The sequence below is a fragment of the Notamacropus eugenii genome, chromosome 5, assembly GCF_028372415.1.
Source record: "Notamacropus eugenii isolate mMacEug1 chromosome 5, mMacEug1.pri_v2, whole genome shotgun sequence".
In the NCBI taxonomy this organism is placed as follows: Eukaryota; Metazoa; Chordata; class Mammalia; order Diprotodontia; family Macropodidae; genus Notamacropus; species Notamacropus eugenii.
In genome coordinates this window covers 336407529-336427751 of record NC_092876.1, presented here as the reverse complement: position 1 = coordinate 336427751, position 20223 = coordinate 336407529, and the positions used below count along the sequence as shown (strand labels likewise).

Genomic DNA, 20223 nt, shown 5'->3' with positions numbered 1-20223 from the left:
CCAGTAATCACAAGGATGTAAATTAAATGAATAACAAAAACCTAACAATGTCATATAATTACAATGACCAAACAACCCCAAAAGAGAGATGAAAAAATTTACCTTCCTCTATTCTTTGAAAAGGTGAGGAACTAGGATACAGAATGCCACTGGACTCATCTGAGTTGGTTAGTTTTATTGAATCTTTTTTATCCTTTGTTCCAAAGAATGGCTTTATGGAAGAGGAAGAAAGTGAAAATGATCAGAAATATTTGGATATGAAGATGATGTAAGAAGTAGAAAAATGAACAAAAACTAAAAATTCAACAAGAAAAAAGAAAATATTTGCTCCTGTTAGGGAAAGAGCAAGGGAGCTTTACCATCCCTCCAAACTTTGGAATTAATCCTAAAGATCTAGAATATTCCTTGAGGACAATGTCTTTGTGTTTCCCCAGTGCCTAAGACTGTCCACTGTCCACAGTAAAAACTTAGTAAATGCTTGTTGAAAAAATTAATTGGTTTATTCAGTGACTATTAGGGGAGATACTGAGATTGCCAGAACTTTCAATAATTTTTGAGGACAAGTGAACAAAATATTAGAAATTTGGATTGTCCTACTATCGTTGATCAAAAAGCATTTATTAAGAATCTACTATGAGAAATGCAAGTCAAAACAACTATGAGATACCACCTCATACCTATCAGATTGGCTAATATGATAGAAAAGGGAAATGTCAAATGCTAGAAGGGATGAGGAAAAATTGGGATACTGACGCACTGTTGGTAGAATTGTGAACTAGTCCAACCATTCTGGAGAACAACTTGGAAGTATGCCCAAAGGGCTATAAAACTGTGCATAACTCTGACCCAGTGATACCACTGCTAGGTCTGTATCTCAAAGTGACTAAAGGAAAAGGACTTATACATACAAGAATATTTCTAGCAGCTCTTTCTGTGGTAGCAAAGAACTGGAAATTGAGGGAATGCCCATCAATTGGGGAATGCCTAAATAAGTTGTAGTACATGATCATGATGGTATACCATTGTGTCATAAGAAATGACAAGCAAGATCATTTCAGAAAAACCTGATACAAAATGAAGAGAACAGAACCAGAGAACATTGTATACAGGAACAGTGATACTCTGCAATGATCAATTGTGAATGACTTGGTTATTCTGATTAATACAAATGATCCAAGACAATTCTGAAGGGTTTGAGGTGAAAAATGCTATCCACCTCCAGAAAGAATTCTGAGTGCAGATTAAAGCATACTTTATTCACTTTATTTTTGCTTTATTTTTTGCAACACATTAATATGGAAATATGATTTGCATAATTTCACATGTGTAATTGATATTACATTTCTTGTCTTCTCAGTGGGTGAGGGAGGGACAGGAGGAAGGGAAAAGATTAAGAACTGAAATTTTTTTAAATGAATGTTTTAAAAAATTTTATCACACACAAAAAGACCACCACCCCAAAAAAGAAATTCTTATGTGCCAGACACTGGGGATGCAAACATGAAAACAGTCCTTGACCTCAAGGATCTTACTGGCCAAATTATTAATGAGATTGCCAGTAAATTTAATTATGTTCATCAGGGTCTAAGAGGCATGGTTTTTTGCAGCTCACATTAGCATTTTCTTGACTAAAAGGAGCATTTGGGGAAGCTCTTAGAATTGAGGGTACATGCAAGATCCAGCCATGAACCTCTAGACTTTGCTGATCCAAAGTCCAGTGTCTGGAGATCTAAACTCCTCCCATAAATGTATACAAGGTTCTCAAAACTGTGACTTGAGACACCTCATCATCTCTACCTAGTTTGAGGCACCCTTGTCACCTCTCTTGGTCCCTGAGCCTTCCTCCCTGAGTTCAGAGATCTCCAATATCAGAATGTTGCCCTAACCCTAAATGCCTCCCACTCTAATCCTACTCCTCCAACCGCCATTAATTGCCATTATGTTAAGACTTCCCCATCCTGTAATCTATTTCTATTTATCTTCCTACCCCTATAATCAAACTCTAGACCAAAACAGTACATTTGTTTTCTGATGTTTATTTACAAAAAGAGAGAGAATATTGGAATTTTCATTACCTTATAAAGAGGCAGCTGGCAGCATAGAAGATGAAGAAATACTCCTGGAGTCAAGAAGACCCAAGTTCAAATGTTGCTTCTGATACTTACTGTATGCACCAGCCTGGGAAAAATACTTAACCTCTTTGTGTGCCTCAGGCGACTCCTTCAGATTTATGAAGTCATTAGTGTAAGGTGGAGAGCATGCCCCAGACTTCTTAGTCTGCAAGCTGGGTACATCATTTTGGATTTTCAGAATGAGGTGAGGTCTTGATAAGGCCACTGGGGTTCACAAAATAAGAGCTAATATTCATTGCACATGAAGGCACACAAATGATCTCATATAAAGAAAATAAGGCTTGGCAGCAGTTTAAGTGACTTCTGTAAGAATCATCTGAGCCTAGATTTGAACTTAGATCTTTCCTTTTTTTTCTTTTTTTAGAGGCAATTGGGACTAAGTGACTTGCTCAAGGTCACACAGCTAGTGTCTGAAGCTAGATTTGAACTCGGGTCCTCCTGACTCCTGGGTCACTGCTATATCCAGGGCCACCTAGTTTCTCCTTTTTCCTAACTCTTAAGTCCAGATTCTTTCCACTATATCATAGTGAGTACCAAATAGTGAGTAGATTAAGTTTCTGGTTCTTACTGGGACAGGCATGGAACTCAGTCATCAGTTGCCATGGTGATCCAGTTCTACGTTATATCCTACCACAATCCCTTCTGTTTGGGGAGAAGGGCTGATGATGCCATGAACAGTTGTTAATATTTATGAGATCAGTGACGGTAAGGCTCCCAGTCCAACCAACCTTCCCACCCTACCATCGCCACTTCATACTGGAGTCATTCACAGTCGAGTCTCTCTGAAAGCCATCTTTTAAACACCAATATCCTTCTAGGGATGTTAAAAAGCAGTGAATCATGGAGTGCCGCAGCCACCTAAGACTCCAATTTGTGAGTCATCCAAAGGACAATGAGACATTTTGCTGGGTATGAATAAGTTGCCGTGTATTCTGACCCAAGGTGAATCCCGAGCAAGAATTCACTCATGGGTGAACAAGGAGGGCCACGTGCTTAACTGCTACCTGAGTGATGTTAAGAGTTAAAAGGAAAGCCCCAACAACGTTGGGGCAGACCCATGGTGGAGGATATGTGGAAGAACACAGGCGAGTTACACAGGGTGAGAGGAGGACAGGTGACAATATACACTGAAGGATAGACAGAAAGATATGTATATAACTGTGCTGTTATGAGGGAGAACACACTAATGGAAGGAAACATTAGAACATACTTTTCACATACACTGTCTCAGACCTAAGTCCATGACAGTTTCACAAGGCTGAAAGGGATTCTTATACCCACTTTAGGCCCAGAAAGGTCAAGTGATTTTTCCCAAGATCACCCAGCTAGCTTAGTTCCTGGGCTGTGAGACTTGAACCAGAGCCTTCTTTCAGCTTCATGATTATTCTACCGCACCAAAGGCAAGGAGAAAGCCAGACTCCACATCACCAAGAGGAAGAACGTTTAAGTTCCATCCCAATTTGACCCAGGTAGGTGCCATAGGGCAGAGGTCAGACTCAGATGGAGGCAGGAGTCACTAAATCATGTTAATAGGATTGCTACAGGCTTCATATTGACTTAGTTTACAAATGTAATGCTATCTATGTTTTATTGTATTTTTAACAAGATAATGTTAAATATTTCCCAACATTTTTATCTGGTTTAGGCCACACTCAGGACTTTTCTGTGGATCCCATGTTTGTCTCCTTTGTTGTGGGAAGCCGTTTGGGCTAGGGCTATCTAGTAGCTGGCCTTCCCGGAGCCTTTCTCAATGAGATTTTGTCTCCCTCACCACCCCTGCCGCTAGAGAGCTTCCCTTGCCCAGGTCAAGTCCTCTCATCAATCCAATGGGACACCTTCATCACCTTCCACAGAATGAGATCCTTTGGTCTCACACTTTCTCCATCAGCCCACAGAGGAGTTCAAAGGATGGCATTGAGGGCTTGTGCCAACTTCTCCCTACTGCCCAGGAAGCAAAGAAATTGCACCAACAGCCCTCGGTAATGTAAAATAGAAACTAACTTTATTTCTCTGGAAGAAGCAGATGTGTGGAGGCAGGACAAGAGCAGCAACTTTGGCAACAGAGGTTGTTGAAGAAAAACACAAAACAGCAGTGGGTTGGGGCTGGAGCGCCGGTCTCCACATTAGCTGCCAGTATCTGTTCCCTTCTGCACATCCCTGGGTTCTGTCCCCGCCCTGGAACTGGGTTTGCATCCTCCCTACCTCCAACATCCTGAAATTCTCGACCTTGGGTGACAGTCCCCAACCCCACCCTCAGTTACCCCAACCCAGGTACAGGATCAACTTCAGTTTGTATCCTGAGAGCCCTTTCTCATGGCACTGCACCTGCCAGGAAGTTGGCAGGTTCCACTGAGGTGAGCAAAGCTTCGGAGTCTCACTCCTGCCCTCACTGCCTCCACTGCCACCTTCCTTCAGCTTTTGTAGGAGTAAGAAATGCCATAAACACAAGCAGACAGGCTTGGAATTTTCCCTACAATCTGGTCCCTAAACAGAAGTGGGGCATCACAGCAGATGAAGACTGAAAGGGTGAGGAGAGGGGGCACTTGTGCCTGGGACTGTCTAGTCCTCCCTCAGCCCAGCTCTGAATGCCTCCTCACCCCTTTCCCAATGTTCCCTCTCCATTGTCCCTTTGGAGTGGCCATGGGAGGAGCAGATGGACAGAGGGCTAGAGCTAGCACTATGGAAGGGCGGTCCCATCCAAGTGTCCTGCTCCTCCTGACTCCTCTCTGCCTATCTGAAGAAGCAAGGGTGATGGGGGAGAAGGTAGCAGCAGGTTTCCCCAGGCCCCTCCCTGGCCCCCGCCATGCAGGACAGGCTCAAACGATCCTTCAGGCAGACTAACAGGACCCCCCCTTAAGTCAGACTCTCCGGCTCCCCAGACCTGCCATCAGCGCCTGCAAGAAGAGAGGGGGTTGCATGCTTGGGAGAGATCACTGCTGAGCAGCTACCTTGCATTCAGGGTGCACCTCTCCCCTGTCCCACGGACCCCACTCCCAGGACTTCTCTGTGACACTTGCCACCTCACAATCTCAGCTTCTGGGACTGGGTGGCTGCTTGGAATTTCCCTGGCCTTGGGGAGGGGGACTGTTGGCTATGTAATATTTAGCCTTTGGGAAATGCTGGGTCCCTGGGCATAAAGGGCCCAGCTCCCTCAGATCCACCTGGCTGGGTGGAAAAGACAGGAAGAACAGGGGTAGACCAGGATCGAAACACATACTTATGGTGGATGGGACCACAGGAGTCTAGCAGGTGGCAGCCAGCCTGCTCCAGGTTCCAATCAAACATCTCCAGCACCTTATGGCACTCCTGCCTTGGCCGCAGACCCAGGCCAAAGAGCTGTTCCACCTGTTGGGAGGGTGAGGAGTAAAATGGGCATTGACAAGTGCCAAGTGGTACATGGAGGGACTAAGGCATAAGGGTAATCAGTTAAGTCGGAGGAGAAGAAGAGAGCACAGGAATCAGGTAGTGTGTGAGCCAGTTTCCTGAGGCTCAGAGGAGGTGAGGGGACAAGGGATGGTACCTTCAGATACTGAACCGCCCTTGGAACGCTCCAGCTGTGGTTCTGCAGGGCCGCCTGGCACTCCTCTGTGGTCACCCCATGCACCATGGCCTGGACCTGGGCACACCCCCACCACTCTCTGTCAGGACTGCTCATGAGGCTGGGCACCAATTTCAGGGGGCCCCTGCTCCACGTGCTCCTTTTCAGAACCCTGCTGAAAGGCCAGAAGCCCAGAGGCCCCACTCCCCTGATGTCCTCCCGCCCCAACAATCACATTCCCAGGACTCACCATCTGTATCTTGTCTGTGGGCCGCCCAGCTTCTAGCCCATCCCCTGGGCAGCCCCTCACCAGACGGTTGGACGCCCTCAAGGATGGGGCACGGGCACCTGTGTTGCTATTGTTGGCTGAGAGGTTGGCCTTAGGGTCAAGGGTAGCCTGGGGCATGGGCCTCACAGTGGCCGTGGGGGCAGCAGGGGCTGGTGTGCTGGGGGGTGGCAGCAGCAGAGGGACAGGGATAGAAGGGGGTTCCTCCTCAGGGCTCCGGGCCTCCTGCAAGAACCGCTGGTATCTCTCCAGGTACGGGGGCCGCTCCGGAAGCAGGTAGTAATGTGTGCTGCTTATCTTCTTGCCATCTCGAACTATTGGTAAGATGCAAGGCCCTGTCCTGGGGCCTGGGGCCTGGATCACCTGGGGCGTGGCATATTTGGGGTCAGAGCCAAAGCTCTGGGTGGTGGGCATGGCCTTCCCAGGGGAGCTGGAAAGGCGAAGGGGCAAGGGAGACCCACCAGATTGTGCCAAGGGGCTAGGAGTACGGGAGCCCTGGGGGGAGAACGGCTCCCTTGGGGGGACTTGTGGAGGAAGGTCTGCCCCCCGCCACCGTCCTGGCTCCTCTTCACCCCCTGAAGCTGGCGACAGTTCCCCTGAGCGGCTGCCCAGCTCACTTCGCTGCCGAGTGGGCCGAGGTGGGATTGGCACCCTGGGGGGCACCTGGGGTTTATCTTCACCTAGGCCAGGGCTAGGAGAGGAGGCCAGAGAAGTAGATGGGACCTGCAGCTGCCTCATGCACTCCTGTTGCAGGGCATGGAAGATTTCTGCAGTCTGGAGGGAGTTAGGTGGTTTGGTCCCTCCTTGGGGTGGGAGGAACAAATTGTCTTCCAGGGGTGGAGGGGGCCGTCCAGCCTCAGGCACAAAGGCATAGTTAGTCTCCCCTTGGGGAGGCCCCTCGGGGGTTCTGGCACCAACCAGGGCACTGTTGATAGAGCAGACCTCAAAGTCATCTTCATCCTGTGCCACATCATCATAGGCTGGTGGTGGAGGCAGTGGGCGGGTATCCCAGTCTACCACAGGTGTGGGGTGTAAGGGCCTGGGAAGGGCCCGGGTAGGGCTCTGCGGGGGTGTTTTGTCCAGCAGGGAGCAGGCATCCATGGCCAGCTGGGCAAGAGAGGGGGCAATGGGCTTTTGGGAAGGGTTAGCCAGGGGAGGTGCTGTGAGCTCGTCACCAAAGTCAATGAGAGACACTTCAGTCCCACTCCGGCTTGTCTTGGTGCCCGGCACGCGGGCTGAGGGCTTCACCAGCCACAGTCCCCTGGGTAGACCCGGCTTCCTAAGACATAGACGCTTCAAGTCGGCAGACAGGGGGTCCTGATCGTCACTGACAGGGTCATAAGTAGGTTCTGTGGGACAGGAGAGGACAGAACCCCCAGGAAAGTGGTGTCAGAGATTAGCTCTGACACCTTTGAAGAGAAAGAGAGGAAAACAAAAGCTGCTTCCTCTCCCCAAGCAGCAACATTAACCCTGTCCTAACCACCACTGAGAATCTAACCCATCCTATCCCACCCTTGCCCCCTACCTCCATCTACACAAGTATGGTCACAGTGATCCCATAAGGGGGAACCAGAGCTGGAGCCTCCAGTCTGCCCTCACCTCTACCTCTGCCACTTCTGACAGCATCTTCACCCCAATACCACCCCTTGGCATTTCCTTTGCCAATATTAAGCCTTTGAAAATCTCTCCCTAGAGATGTGGTCAGCAGTACCCCAAGGACCACTACCTGTTTTCCCACCATACACATCTTCTGGCCCACCCAAACACCACACACAAGTTAGTGCAAGGTGGAGAAGGGGAATCAGCATAAGGGGGGCTTTACAAGAGAAATAGGAACCAAAGAAAACAGCATCCCTAGTCTCAGGCTGGACTTCATTCATGAGAACAGACTGAGTCTTTGGCATCTCAGCTTTGGGTCTCGGGAGTCTGGCTGAGGAGCTTCCTTGAGAGGAAGCTGGTGTTTAGCCAATGGGGAGCTACAAGCACCAGGTATATGAAGAGGCTGAGTCATGCTAGGGGCTAGCAGCAGGAAGCTCACAGCACACTCCCTCCCCTTCCCCCCTTCAGCCCCCTGCTGTGTACCTTCAAGGAGGAGAGGAGTTATGAGAGAACAGAGGGGACAGGGGCAGGGCCCAGGGCATCGAGGAGAGTGGCCCCACTTACTCTGAGTGAAGATGGCAGGCTGAGGCGGGCGAGGCGGAGGCTCCCCTGGAAGAGAGGCCATGAGGAGGGGGCAGAGGCAGAAGATGGGAGAAGGAAGGAAAGAGGGTGAGAGAAATTAAATAGAGATTGAGAGGAAAGGCGAACAGAGGGCAGAGGAAAAGGAGGAGAGGGAGGAGAGATGGGGACGAGGAGAAAGGAAGGGAGAGAGGAGAGGAAAAGAGGAGAGACAAAGGAGGGGAAAGAAAGGAAGGAGGAGGGAGAGGAACAAAGAAAGGGGGAGAGAAAGGGAAGAAAGAAGGAAGAAAGGAGAGGAGGGAGGGGAAAGAGGCAGGGGCACAGAGGGAGAGAAAGGAGATGGGGCAGAAGGAGAGGAACGAGGAAAGCAGGAAGGAAGAAATTCGGGGAGATAAAGGGAGAGGGGGAAGAAGGTGAGCAGGAAATGAGATTGGTTAATGCGCATCTGAAGAGGCAAAGGGAAGACAGCTGTGTGGGCAGAGCAGCAGAACACTGGACTCAAGAATGAGGGACACGGCTGGGCACCTAAGGAGAAGCCCTAGGTAGGCTGGTGAGGGATTAAAAAGCGACATGAAGAGCCAGGGAATGGAGTCCTGCTAAGCTGGGGAGGAGAGGAGGGGCACAGAGCATGGGGGAGGGGGCTGGCACCAAGTCCAGGGCTAATCCAGGGCCACATCCAAATGATGCCCACCACTGGCGGATACAAGAGGAGCCAACACCAGGTGCCCCTCATGTTCCACCCCACTTGCAAGTCGGGGGGATCAGGGACAAAGCTAACCCACCTGCTGCTCTTACCCCAACCCTGAGCCAAGCAGACCAGCATGGAGGCGTCCTTAGGAAGAGGCTGCCCACGCCTTCCTATCCAAAAGCCAGGGTGCCAGGGGGTGGATTGGGGGGGCGCTCTTGGGCAGGAACTGACTCTTACTTTTTACCCTTCCTAGGAGCTGGGTGGGGCGGGGGGTGCTCAGCTCCACTGATAGCAGGTCAGGAGGATCCATAGGGTTTCCCAGATAGAGTCTGTAGAGAAAACCAGAGCCGGGTGCTGTTGAGGAGAGGCAGCCCTCAGGAAGCCCATCTTCTCATTCTTTCTCTGATAGGAACACTAGGGAAGGACCAGGTAAGGCAGCAGACAAAGTATGCAGACTAAAAGGGACTGGGGCCTAGAAAGACCTGGGGAATAGGCATGATAGGATCTCCCCCAAACCCAGAAAAACAGGGCTTCTTAGCCTTATTTGTGCATCGAGGACACCTCTGGCAATCTGGCCTATTGGCCTATGAACCCCTACTCAGAATAATGTTTTTAAAAGCATAAAATACAAAGGATTACAAAAGAAATCAATTCTATTGAAATAGACTTTAATCAAAATATTCAAAAAGAAAAAAAAGTTCATGAACCCAGGTAAAGAATTTTATAGTAAAAGAAAGAGGGATATAGTTTCTGGCATCAGCTCCCTCACCAACTATGTCATCTTTCACAAGTCACCATTTAGAAGGTCTCCCTTCTCTGACAAGCTATGATTCCATGACTAATACTAACAGATAGGAACGGGAACAGGGAAGCAGGGGGCCAGCTTCCCTTCTCCCCTGCCCCCACTTCAACCTCAATCCCCGCCTGTCAGTATCTGGGCCTTAGTCACTAAGGCTGATTAATGCCCTAAGGAATGGGGCTGGGTCCACCCTGGCATGCCACGCCACATGAGGCATAGGGCAGAGGGCACTAGTGCAGCAGGGGCTGTCTCCCCTTCTTTTCAGGACTCTCCCAGTCCTTCTACCCTATACCACATGTTCTACAGAAAAGAGTGTGTATGTGTGTGAGTCACAGCTAACCAAGTCTTGGGGGACTAACCTTGTAGAGGTCAGTTGCCAAAAGGGAACCAGAAACATAGCATCCTAGGATCCTGAAGCCACAGTAGCTGGGTTTGGATTCAGAGGGACCTGAGTTCAAATTCCAGCTCTGTCACTTACTACCAGTGTGAACCTCAGCAAACCACTTAATTTATCTTAAAATTAATTTCTTAAGAGTTCTCATCTGTAAAAGGAGGAGGTGAATGACCCATGAGGGAGTCAGAGGAGCCTGAGACACAACTCAGATCATGAACACCTTGGATGGTTCTGCCATGCCACCCAGGATGTGGTAAATCTTTCTCTCTCTTCCCTCACTCACACTGCACTCCCTGCCCCGCAACATCCAGACTGACAAAAGTCTTTCTATGAACTCAGGGTACTCTAGCACTCCACAAGTCTGCCCCCCAAAGCCTGACTGTGGGGGACTGACTCTTCGGGGCTTCTGTTGTCTGGGGTTGAGTACTATCAAAAGGAAATTAAGCGCTAAGGAAAGAAGAGTGGGAGAATCTCCGGAAAGAAAGGGGTCAGAACCTTTGTTGGGCAGGCGAGGGCAGACCTTTTGGTCATTCCACTCTTCCCCTATGATTGCCTGACTTCAGTAAACTATGCAAGCTGTATGGTCGCTCTCTTGACATCCACCCCTCCCCCCCCACCTCCTGACTCCAAATCCCTACTGTGACCTCCCTCTCCTCCTCTGGGCTAACCAGAGGGACTTCCAGTGCTCATCTCCTTTTTTGAGCACTGGAAACTGAATAGGGAAGGGAAAAGAGAGAGAGAGGAGTAAACTACTGATGGAAGAAGGGACCCAGGGTCAAGAACCGGGGGAAAGACAATGAAAAAGAGGGAGAAGAGATGAAGACATTCAGGAAAACAGTAAAACAGAATCCTAGAGGAGGGGTACATTAGGGAGCTGGTCTTTAACCAATCTAATCACAGTAAAGGAACGAGATAATGAAGCATTCAGCTAACTATAAAATGCCAGTGAATCACACTCCCTCTCTCTCCCAGGCAGAAGGGCTGAGGGTGAGGGGTAGGTCCCATCCTCAGGCTGGTACTTACTCATCGATCTTGTCCGGGAATCCCCAGCAATGTCGGGGGTCACTGTCGCCATGGCCCGTATGGATGAAGCTGTTCTGGAGTGGCTGGCTAATGTCATGGGCTGACAGCCCAGCCACAGAGGTCACTGCGTTTCTTGGGAAGGGCCCCACACACAGTGTCCTTGTATTCTGCCCACGCCACCAGTAATTCTCCGCCCTGTCAAGCCCAAAGGGACATGGTAAAAACCAAGAGGTAGCAGGGACAATTAGACAGTTCTGGCTACTTCCATCTCAGCTTTGTCCCAAACACAGGTTCAAAGGGAATAAGGCATTGAAACAGCTGCTGACCGACTCACCACCCTTTCTCCCTGTAGCCACAGGGCCCAAAAGGAAAGTCAAGACACACAAATACCTCACCCTGCCAACTTTTCAGGACAGGTGTGGCCTATTGTGACCACTCAATCTTATTCTGTACCCCTGAGATATTTTTTTAAAAAAACTGCTGGAGAATGTTTCATTTTTAAGAATAACTTACATAAAGAAAGGTTCCCTCTACCTCCTGGGCACTATCCCACTCCCCCATCCCCTGTCAACTCCAAGCAATGGCTGGCACATTTCTCCCCTAGAAGCTCCCGTGAGGATCAGGTAGAGCAGAAGGTTCAGAACTCAAGACTCACAGAACTTCAGAGTAACGAGACCTTACAGGTCACTCTTGACAGAAGAGGCAGAAAGAAGCCTTAGACAGAATGTAATCAAATTACCTCATCTTACAGATAAGGAAACTGAGACCTGGCAAATTTTAATGACTTGTCCAAGATTACAGAGCTGGCTAAGCAGCAGAGTTGGGATCCAAACCCAATTCTTTTGATTCCAAATCTAGGATTCTTCCTGCCTGGTGGTCCTATGGACAGAGCACCAAGTCTGGAGTTAGGCAGGCCTGAGTATTAATACAGTCTCAGACAATTTACTAGCTGTGTGATCCTGAGCAAGTCACTTCACCTCTGTCTGCCTCAGTTTCCTCAGCTGTAAAATAGGGATAATGACAGCACCTACTTTCCAGAATTCTTGTGAGTATCAAATGAGATCACATTTGTAAAGCATTTAGTATAATATAAAGCACATATTGCTATTCAGTCATTTCAGTCGTGTCCAACTCTTTGTGACCCCTCTTGAGGTTTTCTTTGCCATTTACTGGAGTGGTTTACCATTTCCTTCTCCAGCTCATTTTACAGATGAGGAAACTGAGGCAAACAGAGTTAAGTGACTTGCCCAGGGTCACACAGCTAGCGTCTGATTTGAAATCAAGTTTCTCTGACTCCAGGCCCAGAGCTCTATCTACAGTGCCCACAAGCTGCCTAGATGACCCATAGTAGGTACTTTTTTGTTTTCATTTTTCCTCCTCTATACCACATGAGACTAACTTTCCATCCAACAGAGGAATTTCCTGTATAAGGGGGTATAACATCCCTGACAAATAGTCATCCAGTCTCTGCCTGAATACCTCCAACGCCAGAGAGCTCATTACTTTACATGGAATGGTATGCCATTCCACTCTTGATGGACCAATCTGATTTTCAGAAAGTTCTTTACATTGAGCAAAAAGCTGTAATATCCTGTAATATCCAACAACTGTTCTAGTTCTACTCTTCGGGGATCTAACAAAACAAACCTAACTCCCTACCTTCCCCATGACAACTTTCCAATATGTGCAGACAGCTATCATGCCCACAAACTCCTGTTTCCTCTTCACCTGGCTGAACATCCCCAGCTGCTTCATCCAGTCATCATATGACATCACTTCCAGATCATTCCCTTCCTGATCACCCTACCCTGACAAATTTAAAACGTAAAAAGATCTGGTAACAATACTATAGATTAGGAAAGTCAGACCACAGCACAATTTAGCAAAACCATCACCTCCATTTTGTTGAGGCTACTCTATGAATACAGCCTGATTTGGGTGGCAGAGAAACAAGGTGTGGGGTCTTCCTTGGTCTTCATACCCCTATGAAGGAACAGGGATTGTCCAAGATACAGGAATCCTCCACATCAAGGGTTCTTAATATTTTTGTTCATGGACCCCTTTGGATCAGCCTACAATCACCCCTTTTCAGAATCATCTTTATAAATACATAAAATAAAATATTACATTAAAATATAATAAAAGATTCCTGAGGAAAACCAGTTACACTGAAATACTGTTACCAGGGCAGCTAGGTGTTGCAATGGATACTGCACCAGTTCTAAAGTCAGGAGGATTCATTTTCATGAGTTCAAATCCCAGTCTCAAATACTTACTAGCTGTGTGACCCTGGACAAGTCACTTAACCCCATTTGCCTGAGTTTCTGTAAAAAAAAGTCATCTGTAAAATGAGCTGGAGAAGGAAATGGCAAACCTCTCCAGAATCTTTGCCAAGAAAACCCCAAATGGGGTCATGAAGAGTCTGACATGACTGAAATACTGAACAACACAGTTATAAAAAAAAACCAAAAACAAAACAAGTTCAAAGAACCCCTGTTTTAGACCCAGAGTGGTATAGTGAAGAGTGTTCTGCTTGGAGTCTGGAAAACCCGGGTTCAAATTCCACCCAATATATGCTAGTTCTACATCCTTGGCCAAGACATTTAATTTCTCAATGCTTCAGACAACTCCCTAGGATTTCTCTACTAAGTCACAGATACTGAACGTAGGTAACTCTGCCCACCAAGGCAGATCACTCCCCACTACCACTCGCCCCAGTGACCATAAACCCTAAGAAGAGACGGGGACTCCAGCAGCTGGGTGGCCATAAGGACCCACAACTTCCAGATGTGGCACTCAGGCAATTCAACGCACATTTAATTATCATCTAATTTGTTGAGAGTACTTGAGAAGAAAGATAACAAGTTTGGACAAGACAGAGTTCTTGTCTTCATAGAATGATGGGTGTGGGGGAGAGGGGGAAGGAGAGACAAGAGGAGAGAGAGAAGGAAAGAAAGAGAAGGGGGAGAGAGGGAGAAAAAGAGGGAAAGAAAGGAGGGGAGAGAGAAAGAAAGAAGAAAGGGAATGAAGAAATAGGAGACACACTACCAATAAGCCACGACCATTTTGTCACCTTTTTTCTACATAGCACATGTGAGTGCTACAGAATGGACAGCTGAAAGGGACATCAAGAGGTCAGAGGACTCCCATTTTATAAATGAGGCAACTGAAGTCCAAAGAGAAGTGACTTGCTCAAGGTCACACAGTTGGAGAATAATTAAACTGATGATTTCCTGGAGAGAAGCCCAGAGCAGAAGGTAGAGAAGGGCACCTGAGAACTTGTCTTAATGATAAGGAAGAGATTGGGAATGGCTGGAGGGGTTGGGTGGAGGGGGGGGTTTGAATTATTAAACCCCTACCATGTGGCAAGCATTCTGCTAAGCACTTTATAAATATTATCTCATTTGATCCTTCTAACAACCCTTTGAAGGAGCTGCTATTATCATCCCCATTTTTAAAACTGATGAAACTGAGTCAGACAATGTAAGTGACTTCCCCAGGCCTGAAGTCGTATTTGAATTTAAGTCTTCTTCAGCTCTGTTATGTACAACACCACGTAGCTAAACCCATCACCTACAGATTTTTCCAAGCAGAAGTGACCACTGATGATGGATGGCAAAGGAAGGTCTGCGGGGGTGGGGGTGGGTATGTGGGTGTCTGTGTGTGTATTTAAATCTCCCTGTGTTTATATGTGTATATATAAATGTGTGCGCCTGTATGTGCAACACTGTGTGTGTGTGTGTGTACAATATGCATATATATGGATACTCACACACACATACACACATATTTTTTTAATCTGAAGAAGAGACCAAGGACTTGTTCTTACCCTGCCTCTCCAAGCTGGGGTCTAGTGGTGAGCAGTCAAAACAATGCCAACACCCACATTACATTTGAAAATCAATTCAGTTCCCTGGGCTTTTTTCTCACATCTGTAAAAATGCTAGGATTGGATTAGACAAAGTTTAAGGTCCCTTCTGGCTCCAAATCCTTTATGCAAAACCTCCCAAACACTTCACAGATATCCATGACATCAGAAGACTCAGAGCTGAAGGACTTTAAATCATCTAGTTCAACCCTCACTTCCCTCCAATTTTACAAATGAAAAAACTCAGTCTCAAAACAATGATTTGTCTAAGGGCAAATACATGGCAAGTGTTGATGCTAGAATGTTAACCCAGGTCTTCTTATTCTAAATACCTGTAAAATGAATGTCCTCATAACCATGGAAAGGTTACTTCCATAATGGACTTATTCCCTAATGAACAAAATCAAGTCAGAAGCAGCCCTCCAGGAGCAGCCCAAATGGTACCAAAGGAGAAAGAACTTACATCTGCTATACATACTATTTTATAAACATCTTCTGAATACATTTGTTCTACTTGATATTCAATGCACTTATGAGGTCAACAGGATAGATATTAACTCTCCCTCTCCCCATTTAAAACTGAGACTCAGACTAAGTGACTTGCCCAAGGGCATCCTGGGTTATAAGCAACAGAACAGCAGCCCAGATGTTCTCTTTCCATCACACAAGAAATAAGCTAGCCTCTTCCCCACCTCTAGTCCCATCTTGAGTCCCTAGACATCACCACCCTGAGATTAACACTCCAGTCCTCAGGGTAGGAGAGTAAGAAAGGACAAAGGCAGAGGAAAGCACTCCAACCATCCCAAACACAGGCAGGGGAGAGACCACCCCATAGTTTTCCAGGGCCGTAAGACTGCCACATGAAAACCAAGGGTGAGGCACGACTGTTTCTGAGAAGTTCACAGACTTTCTTTTGTCTTTTCCATGCCACCCCTTGGTACTGAGAGCTCACTTATTTGTCCCCACCCCCATTTTTCCCCTTGTCTCTCTCTAGGCCAATGAGTCACCTGGAAGTTTGACCCTGCTGTCTACACCACCTTAAAGTTATTTATTAACACATGTGAGAAATGGAAGGAAGCCAAAAAAAAAAAAGATAGGAAAAAAATAACCCTTGTGGGATTTTTTGGAAGGGTAAGAGAGATGTCAGATTGTTCCGCTGCTCCAGGTCACTTAGGCCCAGGGTTGTCTCGGTCGAGGCCCATTCTCCCCACCTCACTCCACCCCCTCTTCCAGCCTCAACAAAATCTCAATGCTATTTTTTTTTTTTAATTCTGATCATATCTCTCCCCAAGTCTCCTTCCCAGAAACAGACAATCCCGACTCCAACGATGTATGCCAGGCTTCCCCCCGTCTTCTAGTCATAATTTCAGCTAAGGTCACAACAGTACATCCCAAAAGGCCAATTCTTCATTGCTCCATCCATGAGAGAGGTTTGGTACCCCCAACAACAATGTGCTCCCCCTAGCCCCACCCCTGCCACATTACAACAGGGAAGATGGAGGAGAGATCCTCTCCCCTCAGTAGAGGTCAAAACACCAAGTGACAGGAGTCCTGGTTCCCCAGTCTCACTATTGAGAGACCCTTACATAGAACTGAACTAGTCTCAACCTAAACCTTGCTCACTGGCCCTGGGGGTAGGGGTGGAGGGTGGTTTTCAGTGGATCATTATGGGAATTATTTCCCAAAGGGCATTCAAGGAATTACTCCCCAAATGACAGAGCAAAGGGACTGAAAGTGCTTTATGAGCCTCAAAGAGCAACATAAATTCAAGTCTATCTATTCAAGATGCTCACCCACTTAGGTTGTCTGGAGTTTAGTGGGAACAGATGATCCTGAAGGACAGAGAAGGGCAGAATCAAATTCCTGCAATACCAATGGACATGTTCTCTTCCCTCTGTCTACCATCTCCATGTCCTTCCAGCCACCCATGGCCCATTAAGTGGGCCAGCACAGTGACTGGCTCAGCCATCAGTGTTTCCATGGCAACTAGAGAGCTAGCTCTGCCAGCCAGCAGTGTCATTGCCGAAATGACAGAGAGGCCCTGAGTAAGAAAATGGCCCAGCACCTCCCATCTAATCAGACTACCTCTCCCCCATCCCAGGTCAGGTCCCTTCACTACCCTAGGCTAGAGACAGATCTTGAGGCAGTCTCCAAATAAGGGGAAACTGAGGCACGGGATGAAAACTACCTAAGGACCACCTTGCTCTCAGCTAAGTTAAGGAACAGACTGTCACACACTGTGTATGCCCTGTTACCTCTCCATCACCAACCTGAACTGAATCGGGGTTACCTACACAAATGTTCTCTTCTTTATATTCTCATTCTCATATTCTCTCTCTCTCTGTCCATCTGTGTCTCTCTCCTGGATCCTAACAGGACTCCAACCCTATGGTCCACAAGACAGCTTACTCAGGTCCGTGACACTCAAGAGACCCCACAGCCCTTGCCTCCTCCAGCCTTGCTAACTTTTTCTTTTTATGTCCAACTCCCTACCCAAAAAACTCTTCCCCAGACCCTTCTTTTGCACAGCTCAGTTCCTCATGGATTCAACTGGGAAGATAATCCTCTTTCTGTCTTATTCTTCTACCTCCCCACCAACAACTCTTACATACCCAGCCCCTTAAAAATTTTCTCTTGAAGGAATAGTTGGACCCTGGTTCTTTAAGCATCCCAGACTCCAGGACAGGGAACATGGGAAAGACCCCCTGGAGAAATCCATACCCACTCCTACCCCCACTTCTCCCTCCCTCCCTCCCAAAAGAAACTGAACGACAGAGTAACAGACCCAGGAACAGACAGTACCAAGGACAGAGAAAAGCCATTAACACAGAGATATGGAGAAGAAGGCAAAGAAACACATACGTAACAACCCAAGAGGGACAGGGAGCGTCAAAGACACTGAGATAAACAAATACAAACACAGAGAATAGTCTCACTGGCTGCTCTGGCCTGAGTCCCCTTTACCTCCCACTTTCTGAAGTGATCCAGGAGCTAAATGCAAGGGGCTTTGTGTCCAGGCCAGTCCTGGAGGCTCCCTGGAAAGCCTCAAGCCCACGCTGCAGGCAGCCAGGCAGCAAGCAAAGGCAGCTGGAGCTGCCGGGGAAGGGTGGGGCAGAGTGATCCCACAACTGCCCTCCCAGGAGGGAGCGGCCTAACAGCCCTCCCATCTTCTCCCCCCACCCCTCCACTCCTGCTATTCTGGCAGTGACAGAGAGAGCCAGGCCCCAAAGACACACAAAGATTCTGAGTCACCCCCTGGGGAAGGGTTGGCAGGGTGGGCCCTATGTACCCAGACCTTCCTTTTACCCACAGAGGATGACCCTGACTCACATCTGTGAGGCAGAGCTGGGAAAGAGGGACTGCAGGGAAAAAAGTATATCCAGAACCACTGGTTGTATTGTAAGAGATGAGAATAAGGGATGAAATAAGAGAAAATATTTAAGATACTGTCAGTGAGAGAGGACTGGGTTGGGAGAGGGGAGGTACCAATGTCTGAGGCCTTTCCCTTCTCCTAGACTTGTGTCTGGCATGTCGATGGACATAAGAAAGAAGACGACTCTGAGCTAACCTCCTGGGACCTCAGTTTCTTCATCTGTAAAATAGAGGGGCTGGATCGGAGGGCTTCTCTTCAGCTCTATTAAGCTACTGGAAGGTGAGCCAACAACAACCAAACCCAGGGAATCAATCCTTATTGTTCTCGGTTCTGAAATTAGAAATTACTAGAATCCCATAATTAAAGGAGAGAGACCAATAATCAAAACCACCATTCCCTGGTCAAGCACCATGATTCAGCTCTCAGAATCTCCTACAAAGAAAGAGGGTTGGGAGGAATCCAGGAAGACAAAGGAAAGGTAGTTTGGGTGTTAGGGGTGTATTTTAGCTCAGAGGTAGCCCGGGGTATCTCGGTAAAGAAAATCATGCAAGGACGCCCTCTCAGGGAGAGAACCAAAGCATCCAGAAGGCATTGCTAGCACTGGCATCAAGGCCCAAGGGGTTTCTTCTCGGTATCTGTACCTTTTTAGTGTCTCCAGGCTTTATAGCCAAGTTCACAACTTCATGGTTCTGAACTACATCTATCCCAACCACACAGGAGAGTGTAAATCCAGGCAAAAACTGGATCATGACAATGGATACGGTGGCAACAGACCCTAGCTCCAGCTCTCCTCTCTGGAATCCAACTCCATTCGGCACAGATACCCTTCAGTCCTATGATCCTCCCTCATCTCATTTTTTTTTTCCAGTTTACACATTCTCCCCTTCTGTATCTACTCTTCTCTTGCCACGTCCTCCTCTTCCTCAGGGCCTCTGGGTGCCCAGTCTTCCCCCATATCTCCTTTCTTGCCCCTTTCTACTAGAAGAAAGTCACTCATCCATCCTAGCAGGAGCAATCACTTGGTGTCCACAGGCATCCTGAGAATGCCCTACAAGAGGCCAACCCACAGTTGGCCAGGTATCACTGGCTTCTTTCCTCAAGGATGGACCTCACAGCTACAGACACTTCCTCCCACCACCTTGCTGAGGAAATCTCAAAAATCCAGGAGATCCCAGATGCACGTGTTCCTGTGTGAACCAGCATCACTCCACAGGCACCCGGATAATTCCTCCCAACCTGCCCAGAAGGCTCTGGTTATGTCTCCCTTTTTTATCCACCCCAGAGACCCTGAGATGGGGCAGCTCGATGGCACAGTGGATAGAGTGCTGGGCCTGGAATCAAAAGGATCATCTTCCTGAGTTCAAATCTGGCCGCAGATACTTACTAGCTGTGTGACCCTGGGTAAATCACTTAACCTCTTTGTCTCAGTTTCCTCATCTATAAAATAAGCTGGAAAAGTATCTTCTGCTCCAGTATCTTTGCTAAGAAAATCTCAAATGCAGGACACAAAAAGTCAGACACGACTGAAAAAAATGACAACACAGACTCCAAGACAGCTTTCTAGTGAACACATATGTTGGAAGACTCTCTTCCCCCACAACACAAGCAGCCTGGATGGGCAGAGAGCATGGAGGGGTTTGGAAAGGGGAGGACTAGGGAAGAGAGTCCTAAGGGGGATTTTCTTGCCTTACTCTCTCCTTAACCCTGACCTTGCCCTTGCCCCAACCAGTTCCAACTTCCAAGGTATCAGATAACAGCAGGTGGGGCCATCTCCTTTGGCACAGGCGCTCGCTGGCACTGCTGGGGCTGGAGGGGAGAGAAGCCGGTGACTCAGGAGGTACCTAGAGGCAGAGGCACGTGGTGGGTGGGGCAGTGGCAGTTACCCAGGGTCAGGGCTAAGGAGGGCCCAGCCGGGAAGCCTTAGGGGTGGGGATCGGTGAAGCA

The 20223-nt window shown here is 47.9% G+C and overlaps 1 protein-coding gene across 15 annotated transcripts in view; it reads right to left on the bottom strand.

Annotated features, from left to right (window-relative positions):
* Positions 1-4112: 4112 nt before the first annotated feature.
* The window catches only part of TNK2 (tyrosine kinase non receptor 2), a 44953-nt gene continuing 28842 nt past the window's right edge, over positions 4113-20223 (bottom strand). For 5 of the 15 annotated variants that reach the window (XM_072613685.1, XM_072613686.1, XM_072613687.1 and 2 more), the window contains 6 exons: positions 11039-11233; positions 9060-9151; positions 8120-8164; positions 5921-7305; positions 5653-5748; positions 4113-5477 (listed from right to left, as the gene is read on the bottom strand). In XM_072613685.1, coding sequence (XP_072469786.1) covers positions 5235-5477; positions 5653-5748; positions 5921-7305; positions 8120-8164; positions 9060-9151; positions 11039-11233 — 2056 coding nt within the window. In that variant the 3' untranslated portion in view covers positions 4113-5234. Of the gene's footprint in view, positions 5749-5920; positions 7306-8119; positions 8165-9059; positions 9152-11038; positions 11234-20223 lie in introns of all 15 variants that reach the window. The other 10 variants (XM_072613688.1, XM_072613691.1, XM_072613681.1 and 7 more) reach the window with 7 other exon arrangements.